Source organism: Archocentrus centrarchus, chromosome 17 (genome assembly GCF_007364275.1).
Source record: "Archocentrus centrarchus isolate MPI-CPG fArcCen1 chromosome 17, fArcCen1, whole genome shotgun sequence".
NCBI classification, from domain to species: Eukaryota; Metazoa; Chordata; class Actinopteri; order Cichliformes; family Cichlidae; genus Archocentrus; species Archocentrus centrarchus.
In genome coordinates, this window is record NC_044362.1 from 7,999,276 (window position 1) to 8,014,813 (window position 15,538).

At 42.7% G+C, this 15,538-nt stretch overlaps 2 protein-coding genes across 5 annotated transcripts; one reads left to right on the forward strand and one right to left on the reverse strand.

Moving 5' to 3' along the window:
• Positions 1–2,642: 2,642 nt before the first annotated feature.
• On the forward strand, positions 2,643–10,057 carry tox4a (TOX high mobility group box family member 4 a). 3 transcript variants are annotated; one of them, XM_030751727.1, is made up of 10 exons: positions 2,643–2,838; positions 3,004–3,109; positions 3,211–3,276; positions 3,383–3,682; positions 3,777–4,019; positions 6,287–6,622; positions 6,765–6,845; positions 6,936–7,649; positions 8,909–9,051; positions 9,140–10,057. In XM_030751727.1, the coding sequence occupies exons 2-10, from the start codon at positions 3,005–3,007 to the stop codon at positions 9,195–9,197; spliced, it is 2,046 nt and encodes a 681-aa protein (XP_030607587.1). In that variant the 5' UTR covers positions 2,643–2,838; position 3,004; the 3' UTR covers positions 9,198–10,057. The 3 variants fall into 3 exon arrangements, with proteins under 3 accessions (XP_030607587.1, XP_030607588.1, XP_030607586.1); XM_030751728.1 differs by having other exon boundaries at positions 3,386–3,682; positions 6,284–6,622; XM_030751726.1 differs by having other exon boundaries at positions 6,284–6,622; positions 9,140–10,055.
• Positions 10,024–14,995, reverse strand: LOC115795704 (E3 ubiquitin/ISG15 ligase TRIM25-like). 2 transcript variants are annotated; one of them, XM_030751737.1, is made up of 8 exons: positions 14,877–14,995; positions 14,430–14,701; positions 13,991–14,308; positions 13,479–13,571; positions 13,309–13,390; positions 13,128–13,217; positions 12,617–12,673; positions 10,024–12,003 (listed from the first exon to the last, which is right to left on the reverse strand). In XM_030751737.1, the coding sequence occupies exons 2-8, from the start codon at positions 14,685–14,687 to the stop codon at positions 11,471–11,473; spliced, it is 1,431 nt and encodes a 476-aa protein (XP_030607597.1). In that variant the 5' UTR covers positions 14,688–14,701; positions 14,877–14,995; the 3' UTR covers positions 10,024–11,470. The 2 variants fall into 2 exon arrangements, with proteins under 2 accessions (XP_030607597.1, XP_030607595.1); XM_030751735.1 differs by lacking the exon at positions 14,877–14,995 and having other exon boundaries at positions 14,430–14,840.
• Positions 14,996–15,538: the final 543 nt, after the last annotated feature.

The following is a 15,538-nucleotide window of genomic DNA, read 5'->3' on the forward strand; positions in this document are numbered from 1 at the left end:
TATGAATTCCCATCACATTCCCAATCGTGACCAAAAGGGGACCCTTGCTGTACAGATACACTTTTCTTATCTAAGAACCTCAAAGCTGGTCCGCTAGCGCTACACGAAACTGGACATGAGTACTGAGCAGAGCCAGATCCCACAATCTCCTCTGGATCTCGTTCTGTCCAGGCGAGTCTGTGAACTAAAAGGGGGATCCAGTTTATGGATGTACTGTTAGTGTTTTCACTCTATGGGAGGGTTTGGGGTAGAGAGGGAGGGAGAGGGGAAAGTGGCGTTATTAGTTACTGAAGCAGTAATAGGAGGATGGGTGTATTGTACAATGTAGAGCTGGTCAATTGTGTACTATGGTGCAAAGATGATTGCATTGAGTTACTATTCTTGTTTTATGACCTGACTGTATCTGTGATATGAATAACAGCAATCTACAGTGAAAGCACGTTTGTGTGTGTTTTTGGGATTTCCTCCAAGCGAAACAAGAAGGAAGCTTATTATCTGCACGCTTCTCTGAACTGCTTAATAGTTATGTCCTAATTACAGCAGATGAATAGGCATAAGAGCTCCAATTATTCCCATTTCTCATGACCTAAGACATCTTTATGAAACGTGATAGCTGAGATGTTATGCAATTATTAAGCTATATTTTAAACTAAACCAGTATTTATTGTGAGGTTTGTGTGCTCAAATTCTCAGAGACTGAATGTGTGAGAAGAATGATTTACAAAGATGTGCAGTATTTAATATCTACTAAAACAGCAAAAATGAGAAAGTAAGCGAAACACTATATTAAGTGCTACTTGGCCTTGATGTGTTTATGTCGTTAAATGGTAAATGGACTAGTTCTTATATAGCGCTTTTCTACTCAGTCAGAGCACTCAAAGCGCTTATACAACAATACAAGTTAAGGGACACCTGTCCTAAGGATTGAGCGGTGGTTGGGGTGAACATAAAATTCAATTTTATTTATATAGCGCCAAAAGTCGCTTCAAGGTGCTATGTATTGTGGGTAAAGACCCTACAATAATACAGAGAAAACCTAACAGTCAAAACAACCCCCTATGAGCAGCACTTGGTGACAGTGGGAAGGAAAAACTCCCTTTTAACAGGAAGAAACCTCCAGCAGAACCAGGCTCAGGGAGGGGCAGTCATCTGCTGTGACCGATTGGGCTGAGGGGAGAGAGACAGAACAAAAGACATGCTGTGGAAGAGAGACAGAGATTAATAATAACTAATGATTAAATACAGAGTGGAGTATAAACAAAGTAAATAAGGTGAATGAAAAGAAACAGTGCATTATGGGAACCCCCCAGCAGCCTAGCCCTATAGCAGCATAACTAAGGGGTGGTTCAGGGTCACCTGATCCAGCCCTAACTATAAGTTTTATCATAAAGGAAAGTTTTAAGCCTCATCTTAAAAATAGAGAGGGTGTCTGTCTCCTGAATCCAAGCTGGGAGCTGGTTTCACAGAAGAGGGACCTGAAAGCTGAACACAGAAAATCCTGCTGAAAGCCTTAAAGTTGGGACAGAAAACACCAAAAATAACTGTTTGGTCTCAGTTTCATCTCTATGGTGTGATCAGTCATACTACCACCCTGAATCAGGCAAATATTCTAATTTGATTAGCTGACCACATGTCAGTTTCATAAACTGACATATGGCAGTGTTTGTGGGGATTGTTCATGTTAATCTGGTGCGACTGCTACCTCTACACTACAGAGTTGATCAGGGCTCATAAACACAGCATGTTTGAGAAGCTTTTACTGTCCATCATGTCAGGGGATGTACCATATTTTTTATTAGAAATGCACTGGATCTTATATATACACACACACTCAAACACTTTATACATGTCTTCAGTCACCCATTCATACAAGCACTTTTTTCTACACCTGCAAAGTGCTTTCTGTCTAACATTCACACTCAGATGAACACATTGGAACGCAACTTGGACTTGAGTACACTTTGGGATGCAGACAGGAACAGCCGGGGCTTGAACCAGCAACCTTCTGATTAGCGGATGACCTGCTCTGCCTCCTAGACTGCACAGCCACCTTAGGGTAGACCACAATAGAATAGTACACCGACGCGCACTAAGAGTTGAAGATGCGTAAGGCACTGAGACAGTAAATGTAGGTTTTGTGTTTACAAGAGACAATTTCATCCCTAAAAATAAGATTGTGAACATTCAGATATATTAATTTCTGACAAATTCTTTGACAAATTTTAGTTTTTTTTCTAATTTGATTTCAGTCTGAATAGATATTTAAAATTTGTAAAGAAAATTGAGACATAAAATAAATGGTTCATAAAATATTATAACCCAGCCAATAAAATCAAAAAAGGGTTACTGAATTGGTTCATTGGTTGTTTAGAAGTGACGTTTAAACTGAATCACTAAAATGAACTCTTTACAAAATGCTGCCTCAAAATAATCAAAATAGTCTACAGAACCTATAGGCAGACAAAATAATAATAAAAAAAACAAAACAAACAAACACAAAAACAACTAGTTGAATCTTCGCTTTCTAAACAAGCTCCGGTGGTATTCGCACATAGCTGTCAAGTTACAAAAATACAGGTACCGCTACACGCAATAGTTACCATTTTCCCCACGGCCCGTGAATCCAGCATTACCTCCTACCATCGGTTTGGAGGTGGCGCTACCAGCAGCAGCAACTCTCCGATGTATGAATGGGTGTGTTTTAGGCCTCCTGTAAACTCTGGCTTGTGGGCCTAGAATATAATATATTTAGCTAGTATGGGACTGTTTGGTTGCTATCAACCTTGAATCACACCCCCTATCCTAGTTTCCGCCACCCCCCGGGGCTTCACGACGAAGGTACAATCACAACGTGATGCTAGTCAGTAGTGCTTAGCTAGCTAGCGGCTAGCACCTTTAGTTACCATCCGCGTAGTTACTCTAAATTTGTGGGGGACTAAAAAAATCCCAAGTTTAATAAGGTGAGCAACATGTGTGATACTTTTATCTATTAATTCATTTCAGAATGGACCTTAATTTCTACTCTGAGCTGTCGGACGGTTGTACTCAAAATGTTGACTCAGAGTTTTTGGATCACCAGGCATATGGAGGATACTCACAGGGAAATAAGGTAAGCTACCGGCACCGGTGTTTCTACTAGAGGGCTCTGACTAAAACTATCCAACCATCACTTTAGCAGTTTAGAGCTAACGATGTGTGTTTTTGTTTTAGTTTTCAGAAGGCAACGACGGTTACCTCACCATCAGCGGAGCAGGGCACCCGTTTTTGTCTTCAGAGGTGAGCGGGTTACATTGAAGCGGCATGATGGTACAGTAGTACTAAGTACTGAGCCTTTGTTACTCTAGTAAGTACTAACTCATTACGTCTTCTCTTTCACATACAGCAGACATTTCATACGCCTAGTCTTGGGGATGAAGTTTTCGAGATTCCCCCGATTTCCCTTGACCCGGACCCATCCTTGGGCATCAGTGATGCGGTGGCCCACTTCGAGCTGACAGATGGGTCAGAGGGAACTGGGGGACATTCGGGCTCCCGTAGCCTTGTTAGCAACCTTGTAGTGGAAGCCAATGACCCTTCCTTTGCTTCCACCTTTGTGAACTCTGGCTCTCAAGGCCTGGAGCAGCAGAACCTTGGGGCTATGGGCCAATCAGGAGGAGGAGCCCTGCTGAGCTCTTCTGCACTGGTGAGTGCCTTACTGTGGATCCGCACACAGAATACTGCTTGTTGAATTCACTAAAGATTTATTTGAATTTTCTTTTCTTCTAATCCCCCAACAGGAGCTGGGCAGCTCTAGTGGTTCACACTTCAGTAGTTCTTCCCCCATGACCATTGATGTTCAGCTCTGTGGCATTGGTCATGGTCTTTTGGGTGGTCATCTTACTACTATTAACCAGTCAGAGCTTTCACTGGGTCTGGGGGGTGAAAATATTGGCCACCCTTCTGAAGCACCCAAGCAGCCTCTGTCAGCAACGCCATCCCCAGCAGGCTCCTTACAGGACGAGGACATGGATGACTTCAAGGTGAGAAGAAACATCTGTATAGTCATTGGACCTATCACAGTCAGTCTGTTATTGGAACTGTAACTTGCGTACAAGTTATAGTCCAACTTTTATAGTAGTGTACTGGATTCAACCTTCCTATTTTTGTATGTATCTTAAAACAAAATCTAACATAAAACAAAGGTAACTAAGATTAAGATTAAGATAATGTTTATTTGTCACATGCACAGTTATACACAGTACAATGCACAGTGAAATGTATTTTGTACCTGCAACCATATATACACACACATATAAATAAGAAGAAGAATAAAAAAAAAAAAAAAAAAGTAATTCACACTATACACTATACTCTATATACTATACACTATACACACTTTTATAAATTATAATATTTACATTGTGCAATAATGGTCCAGTTAGGGCTCAGAGTTGAGCAGACGGATGGCTTGTGGGTAAAAACTCTTCTTCAACCTTTCAGTCTTAGTCCTCAGGCAGCGGTAACGCCGGCCTGATGGGAGCAGGGAGAAGAGAGAGTGTTCGGGGTGGCTGGGCTGTTTTAGGATCTTCATGGCCCTCAGCCTGCACTGCTTGGTGTAAATGTCCTGCAGGTTGGGGAGGGTGGTTCTGATGGTCCGTTCAGCTGAACGAACCACCCTTTTTAGGGCCATGAAGTCCTGCTTGGTGCAGTTTCCCATCCAGGTGGTGATGCTCCCACGCATGATGCTCTCGATGGTGCAGGTGTAAAAGTTCCTGAGCACCTTGAGTGGGAGCTTGAAGTCTCTCAGCCGCCTGAGGAGGTAGAGACGCTGTCTGGCCTTCTTCACAGTGATGTTTATGTGATGAGTCCAGGACAGGTCCTGTGAGATGGTCACTCCCAGGTATTTGAAAGTGTCCACTCTTTCCACCTCAGCACCACTGATGACAAGTGGATGGTAGTCCCTCTGCTGCTTCCTGCTGAAGTCCACGATCAGTTCCTTCGTTTTGCTGACGTTGAGCAGGAGGTGGTTCTCCTGGCACCAGTTCTCCAGGCGGGAGACCTCTCTCCTGTAGGCTGTCTCCTCATTGTGAGAGATTAGTTCCACAACAGCAGTGTCGTCAGCAAACTTGATGATGACGTTGGACTCTGACGTGGCCTCGCAGTCATGGGTGTACAGTGAGTACAGCAGAGGGCTGAGCACACAGCCTTGGGGGGATCCAGTGTTGAGGGTGAGGGAGGATGAGGTGAGGTGACCCACTCGTACCACCTGTGGTCTGCTGGTCAGGAAGCTGTAAACCCACCTGCACAGGGATGGGCCCAGGCCCAGGTCCAGCAGCTTAGAGACCAGCCTGGAGGGAACTATGGTGTTGAATGCTGAGCTGTAATCTACAAACAGCACTCTCACATAGTTCCCCTTACCAGTGTCTATGTGTGAAAGGGTCTTGTGGAGGAGGAAGGATATGGCGTCGTCTGTGGATCTGTCTGGCCGGTATGCAAACTGTAGTGGGTCGAGGGTGGTGGGCAGTGAGGAGGTGATGAATGTCTTGATGAGTCTCTCAAAACTTGAGTAAACACAAAGTCTAGTTAAAGAAAAAAGAATTGCCCCTTAGTTATTAAATTCTAATAAATAATAAAAGACTGTTATAACTGGCTGCAGCTAGAATAAACACACCTGTGTCTGAGCAGTACATGATTAGTTTAGTTTATTATTGTGTATTATTATATACAGGTAACAATCGCACATCACTACTGACAATGATATTCTTAGGCCTTCTCCTGCCAGAAAGACTTTTTACAGTTTGTCTGTTTTAATGGAAAGCATATTTTCCCAAACATAACCCATTAACAGTTTTTTTTTATCTGCATAAACATCCATCCATGAAAAAAATTCATTTCTGGTTTCATACAGAAACAAAACTCAAGTTTTGTGTTTGATTCTCAGTTCAAGCTCACAAACTCTCCAATGTGGCTGCAATAAGGCAATCCTGCAAAGACTAACAGATGATGTCAGACTGATCTGTAGTTCTTGAAAGCTTTGCGTTGCTGTTGTTGCTGCTTAATGAGGCACATTTTGCTCATAGGTTTGGAGGGTCCATTACTCCTTAGCATCAGTGATGCAAATTTCCTTTTTTTTTAATGCATACATTTATCACTTTATTTCTTAGAGGCTCTGACAGAGTTTAGCAGGAGTTATGGAAAAAAATCCAGAAGAAATTCAGAGGAGGTGAAATACATTATAACAGGACTGTATACAACAGCTAATGTGTGCGCTCCCATTTCTCCAACTGTTTCTGTTTCTTGTCAGAAGAGTGTGCTGGTAGACTCTCCAATGTCTCTCTCGTCTTCCTCTGGCCTCCTCAACATGTCGCACCACCCGGCTCCTCCATCATCCATTTCCCCTGCTACGGCCCGGAGGGGTGGGGGCAAACCCGCTGCACTAGCCTCAGCGAGTGTGATGGCGGGCCCGAAGAAAGGAAGGAAGAAGAAAGACCCCAATGAGCCACAGAAGCCAGTTTCAGCTTACGCTCTGTTCTTCAGAGACACCCAGGCAGCGATTAAAGGCCAGAACCCCAATGCTTCTTTCGGGGAGGTGTCAAAGATCGTGGCCTCCATGTGGGACAGCCTGGCTGAGGAACAGAAACAGGTGTGTGCACGGTTATTTCTTCACTGACACACAAAGAAGGAATGTGTAGAATCCCTCTTTAATATGTCAGCATTTACTATAGTTCATTTAGAAAAACTGCATCTATGTAAAACAAGTGAACTTGTTTTTTTTTCTTGTTTAGGTGTACAAGAGGAAGACAGAAGCAGCCAAAAGGGAGTATTTGAAAGCGCTCGCAGCTTACAGAGCTAACCAGCTCTCACAGGTAACATGTTGTCCTCTGAAGGAAATCCAGCTGATTGCTGCGCTTCTTTCAACTCACTTTTCTGATTTATTTAATGTGGCCTCATTCCAGCCAGCTACTGAGGAGATGGAAACTGCCCCTTCGCCACCTTCACCTGTGGTTAACTCAACTCCTGCACCCCTTCCCTCTGCCGGCCACCAGGTAGCCCGTGTGGCAAGCAGCAACATGGAAGAAAACACCATTACTAATATTTGTGCCTCCAACATCATCCTGGACGTCCCAGAGGTGACCACACGTTCCCGCACAGGGGCAAACAAAGCTTCTACTCCAGCAGCTTCAGTTGCCCCCACCCAGACCATCACCAAGATCATAATCCCCAAGCACATTCTGCAGGGAGGGGGGCAGGTGGTGACTGTGTTGCCTGGAGGGGTCCACGCCTTGCAGCCTACCCTCGTGGTATCGGGCGCCTCACGTCAGCCGCCGCCATTGCAGCAGATGCAGAATGCACCGCCTCCGCCTCGGCTCCAGCAGATGGCACCAGCACCTCCACCCTTACAGGCCAAACCTCGGGAGGGAACACCCGGCCACCCTGTGTCCATCACAGCTACACCCCCTCCTCCACTTCAAATAAAAATAGTTCCTGCCCCCATTCAGGGCAAAGAGGCCCTGCCAATTATTGTCCCCAGTACAGCAGCTGGCTCATCTGCTGCAACCACATCTGCCCAGGCTGCACCTGTTGTCTCAGTGCTGCAAGTGGAGGATTCTGCTGAGACATCAGGCAATCCAGACGATGATGATGTTACAGAAGTACTGCCATCAGAAGAGGTAAACCAGGTTCTTCTCAACTTAGCAGTTGCCTCTTTTATCTAATTTGTCTTGATTTAATTAATAAGGATGTTTCAGTTTTTCAAAGCTCTCATAATTTTTTTAAAGACATCCCTTCCTGTCACTGAGTATAGTGCAGACCTATTAAAGAACAAATAATGTTACTAATTAATATTTTAATGTTAGATATACCAGTTCATTCATCCTACCTGTTGTTTTGTCTACAGCAAAAATGCCCATCTTTTTTTTTTTTTTTTTTTTTTTTAACATTTTTTTACTCTGATCACAAATTGATCCAAATATCTGGAGTTAGACACACTTCTTAAACTAATGAATAAATAATGTATTCCTCATGACAGTAAATAATGGAGTAATAATCAGCTGCTCTCCAGTCAGACGCCCCATCCCTGGATGAACTTCAACTCCACCTTCTTGAAGTGCAGGAAGTGACTGTAGCCCTTGTTCTGCTCCGCAGCCTCAGGAAGTTCAGCCTAGCAGCACACGAAGCAGTTCTGCTTTTAGCAGCCTTCCAGCTCAAACTGGCTCTCAAGAGCAGAACAAGAGCTGCAGTCGAGAACGGTGGACAGCAGGGGCAGACTTTCTGAAGAGCAGCTCAAAGACTTTAGGTGCCGCTACAACAGCGAGCTGGTCGTCTCATATGTGGGAAACATGAGAAAAGAAAGTGCCAGAGATATGTTCAGCATTTTATTTGTTGCCTTAGATGATATGAAGGGATTGGATCATATAAATCTCTGAGGTGCCTGTCATCTGGAGCGTGAATCAGTGAAATGATGCAAGAAAATCCAAGAGTAGCTTCAGATACACTCATAAGAAAAATATAAAGATAGGGGTGGCATTTTAATCATTTTATCAGACAAACACTCATACAGGAGGCCACACAATGGACGACGCTTTGTTCAACAAGTGTTTCACTTTCTCTGTAATACAACAAAGAGATTTCACAGTCTATGCAAATTGGCAAAGCAGTCTGTACAGATGCTGTCAAAGGTGCTCTATTTAAATAGCATTAAGGCAGTGATTCAGGCTGACTTTGACACCAAAGAGTTCTCTTACCAACCCCCTTTCCCCTGTGACTAAAGATCATGCATGTTTATGTAGTTATATATATTTTATTCTCACTTCTGCTTTTAACGTGTCATAACATGGAGAAAAACATAGATGCGGCATCCTAGATCTGTGTGCAGTGTGCTGATATGAATCTTTGCTCTTTTTTTTTTTTTTTTTTTTTTTCCTCTCAGGAGGAGATGGAGGTGAGTGAGTCCCGTGACGCCGCTGCAGTGAAGACCGTGTGCGTGAGGGCAGGCTGCAACAACCCGGCAGTAGAGAGTGAAGACTGGGACAAAGAGTACTGCAGTAATGAATGTGTGGCCACTCACTGCAGGTGAGTGGAGGTCTGACACCTACATTTATGTTTTGTTTTGAGCAAACTTTAGAGAACCGCTCTTTACGTGATATTTTCTGTTTTTCAGAGATGTGTTTAAGGCGTGGTGCTCCATAAGGAATCAGAACATGGGAACAGTGAAGTAACAGAGCAGCTGCTGCCTGTCACATCAACAAGCGTCTTCATTTTTCACGAGGATCAAGCATTAACAGCCGTAGGGTGGATGTAGAATTGGCGCAGTACAGAAATGAATTTCACAACAAATAGTCATAATTGGCACCAGTTTGTACATGAACTCATAGGTCTGACAGTGTTTTTCAGGACAGTAAATATTGCTGTTGTGGCACAGCAGAGTAGTGTTGACCTTGTTAACTACAGGCATGGATGCAATGTAGATAAATGTGCATTGATATGTTTGAGTATGTATACCATTTTTAGTGAGGCATCAAGGAGTATTCAGGCAGCTAGAATATTATGAGATAATGATACTCTATTACTTTATAGTTGTTTACTACAAGGTGTTGAAGACCAAAAGAGGACAAAAACAATTCTGTTTGGTGCTTTCTGACTGATTTTCTACATCAAGGTTTAAAATCCATAGTTTGACTCCTTTTGTATCAAGAAAGATGACCTGTAACTGCACCGGTTCTTGTTTTGTCAGCAGAAAATGTTTGTACTGTATAACCTGTTTTGTACTGAGGATAGCGGCCTTCCTGGCTCATTATTGCCTTTGTTTTTTTGTTTTCAAAAACAATATCTGACAGCTGTTCAAGAATACTCGCCCTTCATGTTTTCATAATAAATGAGCAAAATTGCTCAAACTTGTGTTTATATCCATATGTCCCCTAATCCTGGCTTACATAATTTTATAAGAAATATTCTTCTGACAAATTACACACCGTGACTGCCGGGCAGGAGGAAAAGAGGAAGACCACAGAGGAGGTTCATGGATGTGAAGGACGACATGCAGACAGTTGGTGTGACAGGAAGACGCTATTCTGTAGTGATCCCTAAAGGGCGCAGCCAAAAGAAGAAGAAACCTCAATAAAGTCTTGCATTTTTTGCCACTTTCATTTGTCTGGTCTGAGTTTGGCTTATGGTGGTTAATATTAGCTAGGGTTGGCAAACTGAAGTTACAAAGTCAATTTATTGACTTATCGCTCTAATCTGCTTGTGCTAACAGAAAACTACACTTTGGCATAAGAAAAAGTTGCAGGTTCAGGTTGTTTTTAGTTCATTTATCCCAGGAAAAGCTGCAAAACTATTCACTCCATACATTTAGTCGTGTCAAATGTGAGTTAGGGACATGAGTAGGTCTGGCACCCCCTGAAAAAACAGGAAAGCTGGGATCAGAACTCCTGTTTCCATGTTGTGGATTTTTTTGCAATTTTGCAAGTTCTGCTGCAAGACCTGGATGTTCAGCAAAACTATGTAATGTAAAGAGATGAGGCACAAGTTTGAAGTGTTTCAAGAGAAACACGCTGCACAGCAACAACAAATTCTCCGATCTCTGAAGCACGGCGGAGCGAGCATCACGGTTTGGGGCTGCTTTGCTTCCTCAGAGCCCAAAGGATTCACAATCACTGAGGTGAACATGAATCAGAAATTGAATTAAAACATTAAAAGAACTCACTGCAGCAGCCCACGTGGTCTGAAGCTTAATAGAGACAGGGTGATGCAATAAGGCAATGAACTAAAGCACACAACTAAAATCAACAACAGGAAAAAAAATAACTTAGTTCCAGGTCAGAGTCCTAAATTTTCTGCAGCATGGCCTGAAGAGGGCTGTCCAAAAACTGTGTGCAAGCCTCATAACTGGTAAAGGAAACGGCTGTGAGTCGCTGCATCTAAAGGCACTAAAATCAATAGTTTACTTCGAGGCTGCACTGAGTGAGTTTAATGTGTCTTTGTTGAATGAACTCAGCAAAGCCCTGAAAAGAATCTTTGTCCCAAATAAAAATCAGACCACATTTTACGACTGATCAAACACTTGGGTAATTACAAAGGTTTCAATTCATTTTCTTGCAACTAGTTTTGCTAGAGTTGTTTTAAATATATTACAGTGATACTGTTTTATTTATGTTCTGGATCAACAGAGTTAAGCAGCATATTTGTTTCAGAAATGGCAGAATGAATTTTCATTTGTTAAAATGTTTTATAATTGTATATCTGGAAGATAATCAAGGCTAGTAACAAGATTACATTTATATTAAAATGATCTAAAACCAGAGAGGAAAAAAAAAATCTGTTATTTAAACATAATTTACACGTCATATAAAGCTTTACAATATAAAAATATATTCCTGAGGTGGGATCTGGCTTTGCCCCTTTGAGACACCTTGTCTTTGGTTCACACCATTGAACTAGTGGCAGTGTGGATCCAGTGTTGTCTGAATATTGTGACAGTGTGCAGTATTACTCAAGAAGCTTTGACAATAGAGGCTCGGCTGGGTGGATCCACGTGATGAAGCCCCAAACCCAGACACACTGGCTGATTCAGTTCAGCCTTGAATTGGTGCAGCTGTGTGGTGGTGGAACCTACAGCGCTGAATGAGATGGTGCCCTCCTCAAAGTTAACCACCACTGCTATTCGGCTGCTCTGCAAGGTTCTAGAGAGAGCAGTTTTTCTTTTGTTATGGTAGGCAAACAGGTTCCCTTTGCCTTTGTGCACTAGGCTCCAGGACTCCGTGTTGTTTCCGAAGGCGCTCCTTTCCTTGCACTTTCGTTGGATGCTCTTGTAGGATACGGCGATGTCCCAGTGCCCCTCAGCCTCCACCTCCCAGACACGGACACCGGAGGAGAAGCACTGGGAGGAGAGGACCTGCGGGGCTTCATCGAAACGGCTGTTCGTGTTGGGATAATCCAGCTTCGCATTCACCCTCTCAGCTGTTTTGAGGTCAGCGGAGACTCCAAGGACGTGATTGACAGTGTCGAGGTCCAAAATGAGAGCTCCTGACAAACAGACACACCATTTTAAGTGGGTTTACATACACTGTTTTGATGCTACCTCAGTTTTAAAAATTAAGGTCTATTACTCTTCATATTTTAAGGCTTTAAAGCAATTACTTTAGCCTTGTAGCTAAAGCTGGCTAACAATTGGTAAGTCAACAAAGGACTTACCAATTGCTCTTTTTCTTCATTGTTCTTAATCTTGTTTGTTTTTCATTAAATGTCGTGATCTCACTTTAAATCACTATCCCACTGTTCGTGTTTCTCCTGGCCCTTTCAGGTCTCCAAAAGCGCTGATTCAAAATGTCAGCAAAATGGAAGCTAAACTGGATCTTATTTATATACTGAAAAAGAAATGAAGAAGTGAAAGATTTTTTTTCTTACAACATTTGGCTCCGTAGTGTAGTGGTCTGCACATGTGCCTAACAAGTCAAATATCCTGAGTTTGAGCATGGGAGGAAACACAAATCCCTTGAGGTTGGTGTAAAAATCTTTCTTTGGGTTCTCGGTACTTTAAACTTGCTTATGAGTCTATAATGTGATACTGATGAGAAAAATCTATGTTTAGACCTTATTACAGGCTAGCCACCATACTCAAACACAAACAGATTCATACCTTGATCATCTGTTTCTTTAGGTTTGTGGCTTTTCGCGGGATGATGAACCAAGCTTTCTATGCAGGGATACAAAAACATTATTCAGACTTCTGAGTGAAACAGAATTATAGTTTAGCAATTACAGCTAACAAAAAAGCAGAAAAACAGTAAAGCATGTTATTAATTTTTGATTAAGATGCCAAATTACAGTTATTTACTTACATTCCTGAACAGAAAAAATAGTTTTAGTGGTTTAATGTTGTGCTTGATTCATTTCTACCTTCTCAGAGAAGTCCAGTGAGCCAGCTCAAATTTGGGTATAAAAACATGAATTCAGTCATTTTTAGTTTTAAACAAGTTTTTGACACATTTCTAAAATACTTTTGTTTTCTTTTTTTTGTGACAGGTGGTCTAATGCATTTGTTAAGCACTGTACTACCACTGCACTATCCTAGTTTATTCTAAAGGCTGGAAGCAGAGGTAAGCTGCTGCACCGTACATCAGTGCAACGCAGACCTGACCCCTCCTTACCGGCGATGGTGGAATAGATGTTGTGAACGCGGTTCTGCTGTTCATCCAGTGCTTCTGTTAGCGTCTGGTTCTCCACAGAGAAGTTGTAGGCTGGATGAAAAAAAAAAAAAAGGCAAATACCAATGAGTTTACACAGACACACAAAAGGAACACAAGAACACAGGGCTCAGGGTTCTCTTACCATAATAGAGGACTATGAACCAAAGAAAGAGCAGGACCACTGTGACGCCGTTGATTGAGCTAGCAGGGTTCAATTTCTGTTTCTGGGTTTAGGAAAATCAATATTAGCCATCGAGAAAAACTGTAAAGACCTTGAAATGAGATATTTAGATGTCAGGAAACGAGGCTCACGGTATGAAGAACGTCTTCTTGCAGTCGTTTTACGGTGTTGCTCGATTCTGTGATTTGTTCCATGAGCATTTTGAAGTTCTGATCCATGTATTCCTGTCGAATACATACACGGCATTACCTTAAATTACCTCAACACCAGTCTTAGATTGGGATTAAAATTTTTATTGTTCTAGTTACATATTAAATTGATATTTTTAGATATGAAGCTGTTACCCTTCATATGAAGTCTGAAACATTCATTTTAGCAGTACAGTTTTCTGAATGTTTCAATATTCAAGGCAAAAAGTCTATGAAAAGGGCTGGACATGATCCTAACCCTAGCCCTAGACCAGCTGCCGGTGACCTGGTGGATTGAACGAATAAAGTGTGAGCAGCACAATTCTCTGCAACTAACTGAAACTGCAGCTTCCTTCCTACCTATCTCCCTTTGAAAGACCAACCTTATGTTTTCTTATTGGCATAAAGTTGCCCTGATTGTGTAATATGGAGTCAAAGAGTGTTATCAAGCTCACAGTCAGCTGTCTCCGTAAGACAGTGGAGGCCTCAGTGGCCGCGTTAAGCTGCTTGCTCTCCAGTGAGCAGATGCTGCAGATGTAGCGTCTGGACGACTTGCAGTAGTACCTCAGCACCTCGTCCTCATGCTGCGGGCATCTCCTCTCTGCGAGGTCACTCAGCGGTCCCACCAGAGGGTGCCCAGAGAACACCGGCAGCTCCTGGTGGTCCCTGACGTGCTCTTTGCACAGCGACACCTCACACTTCGTACACGTTTTAACGGCCAAGACGTTTTTCTCTGGGCAGTAGTCACAGTACACACATTTTGTCTGCTTTTCCTGAGGAGAAAATTCAGATATAGATATGTGGAATATGACGTGCTGTAGTCACGTACATTTGTTTATTCTTTTTAGGAATGACAAACAGATCTGGGGTTTAAAAAGTGCTTCTGGTGTGTACCCTGGTCCTCCTGCTCAGCCTGAAGTCCTCTGTGATGCTGGCCAATGCGTAGCTCTTCTGTACAGTGACAACCTGCCCAAAGTTCGCCCTGCAGTCTGGACACTTGAAGGGGACGTCTGAGGAGTGATCCATCAGGCCCTCCAGGCAGCTCTTGCACATGCTGTGTCCGCAGGGCAGCTGCCGAGGATCCTTGAAGATGTCCTGGCACACTGGGCACATGAGCATTTCCTCCATCCGGGTTTGCTCTGTCTCCTCCATCCTCGATCCCTCTTCTTTGAAAAAAAAGGGGGCCAATGAGCACGGAAAGAGCAGAGGAGAAGGAGTTATCTGCAGAGCTGTCACAGCCCCATACCGCCGCCTTTCTGAACACTTCTTGTTTAGCTTGTTTTGAAAAACCATCGACCTCAGCACAAAGACACACACACTAGAAGCTGTTTTAATTCCTACCTTGCTAACAAAAGACGTCGGAGGATGTCAGTATTATTCGTTTACTGTCTTCGGTACACACATTGCTAAAGTGAAAGCATTGCAGTTAATATTTATGCTTCCGGGTGGGCGGAGCCTTAGAGGAAGGATCTTTTCGTGTATCCGGTTGCGTCAGCGTAGCCTTTAAACGTGAATACTATTATGAAATCCGTTTAACCACACTTACATTCCAGATACCTGAAATTGCCATACATTTTACGTTACTTTCATTTATTAACAAAAGGGAGTACACACGTTTAAAACAGTTGATATTTAAAGGACAGGGTTCTAGGGCTTTCTTTAAAGGTTACTATTCCCGGTCACATCTGCTGTCAGCTCAGCTGGTTTTCAACAGAACATGCTGGATAAAGACGCTAACAGCCTCTCACAGTCACGTAGGAACTTCACCCTGAGAACTGAGCTACAGTGCTCTGGAAAAGTATTTCCCTACTTTTTTGTTTTATTGTTTATTTATTTTTTTACATATCACACATTTCACATCAACAACCAAATTTTAATATACGACAAAGATGCCCCGAGTAAATACAAAATGCAGTTTTAAAATGATGATTTCATTTATTAAAGGGGAAGATGCTATCCAAACCTGCCTGGCTCTGTGTGAAAAAAGTGATTGTCCCCCTTGT

Bases quoted from the DNA above. Each gene is read 5' to 3' on its own strand.
- tox4a (XM_030751726.1), top strand. From the start codon at position 3,005: ATGGACCTTAATTTCTACTCTGAGCTGTCGGACGGTTGTACTCAAAAT. The intron at 3,110-3,210 runs GTAAGCTACCGG...TTTTTGTTTTAG, and splicing joins GATACTCACAGGGAAATAAG to TTTTCAGAAGGCAACGACGG. The intron at 6,623-6,764 runs GTGTGTGCACGG...TTTCTTGTTTAG, and splicing joins TGGCTGAGGAACAGAAACAG to GTGTACAAGAGGAAGACAGA.
- LOC115795704 (XM_030751735.1), bottom strand. From the start codon at position 14,828: ATGGTTTTTCAAAACAAGCTAAACAAGAAGTGTTCAGAAAGGCGGCGG. The intron at 13,218-13,308 runs GTAAGAGAACCC...TTTTTCATCCAG, and splicing joins GTTCATAGTCCTCTATTATG to CCTACAACTTCTCTGTGGAG. The intron at 12,674-13,127 runs GTAAGGAGGGGT...ATCCCTGCATAG, and splicing joins CATCTATTCCACCATCGCCG to AAAGCTTGGTTCATCATCCC.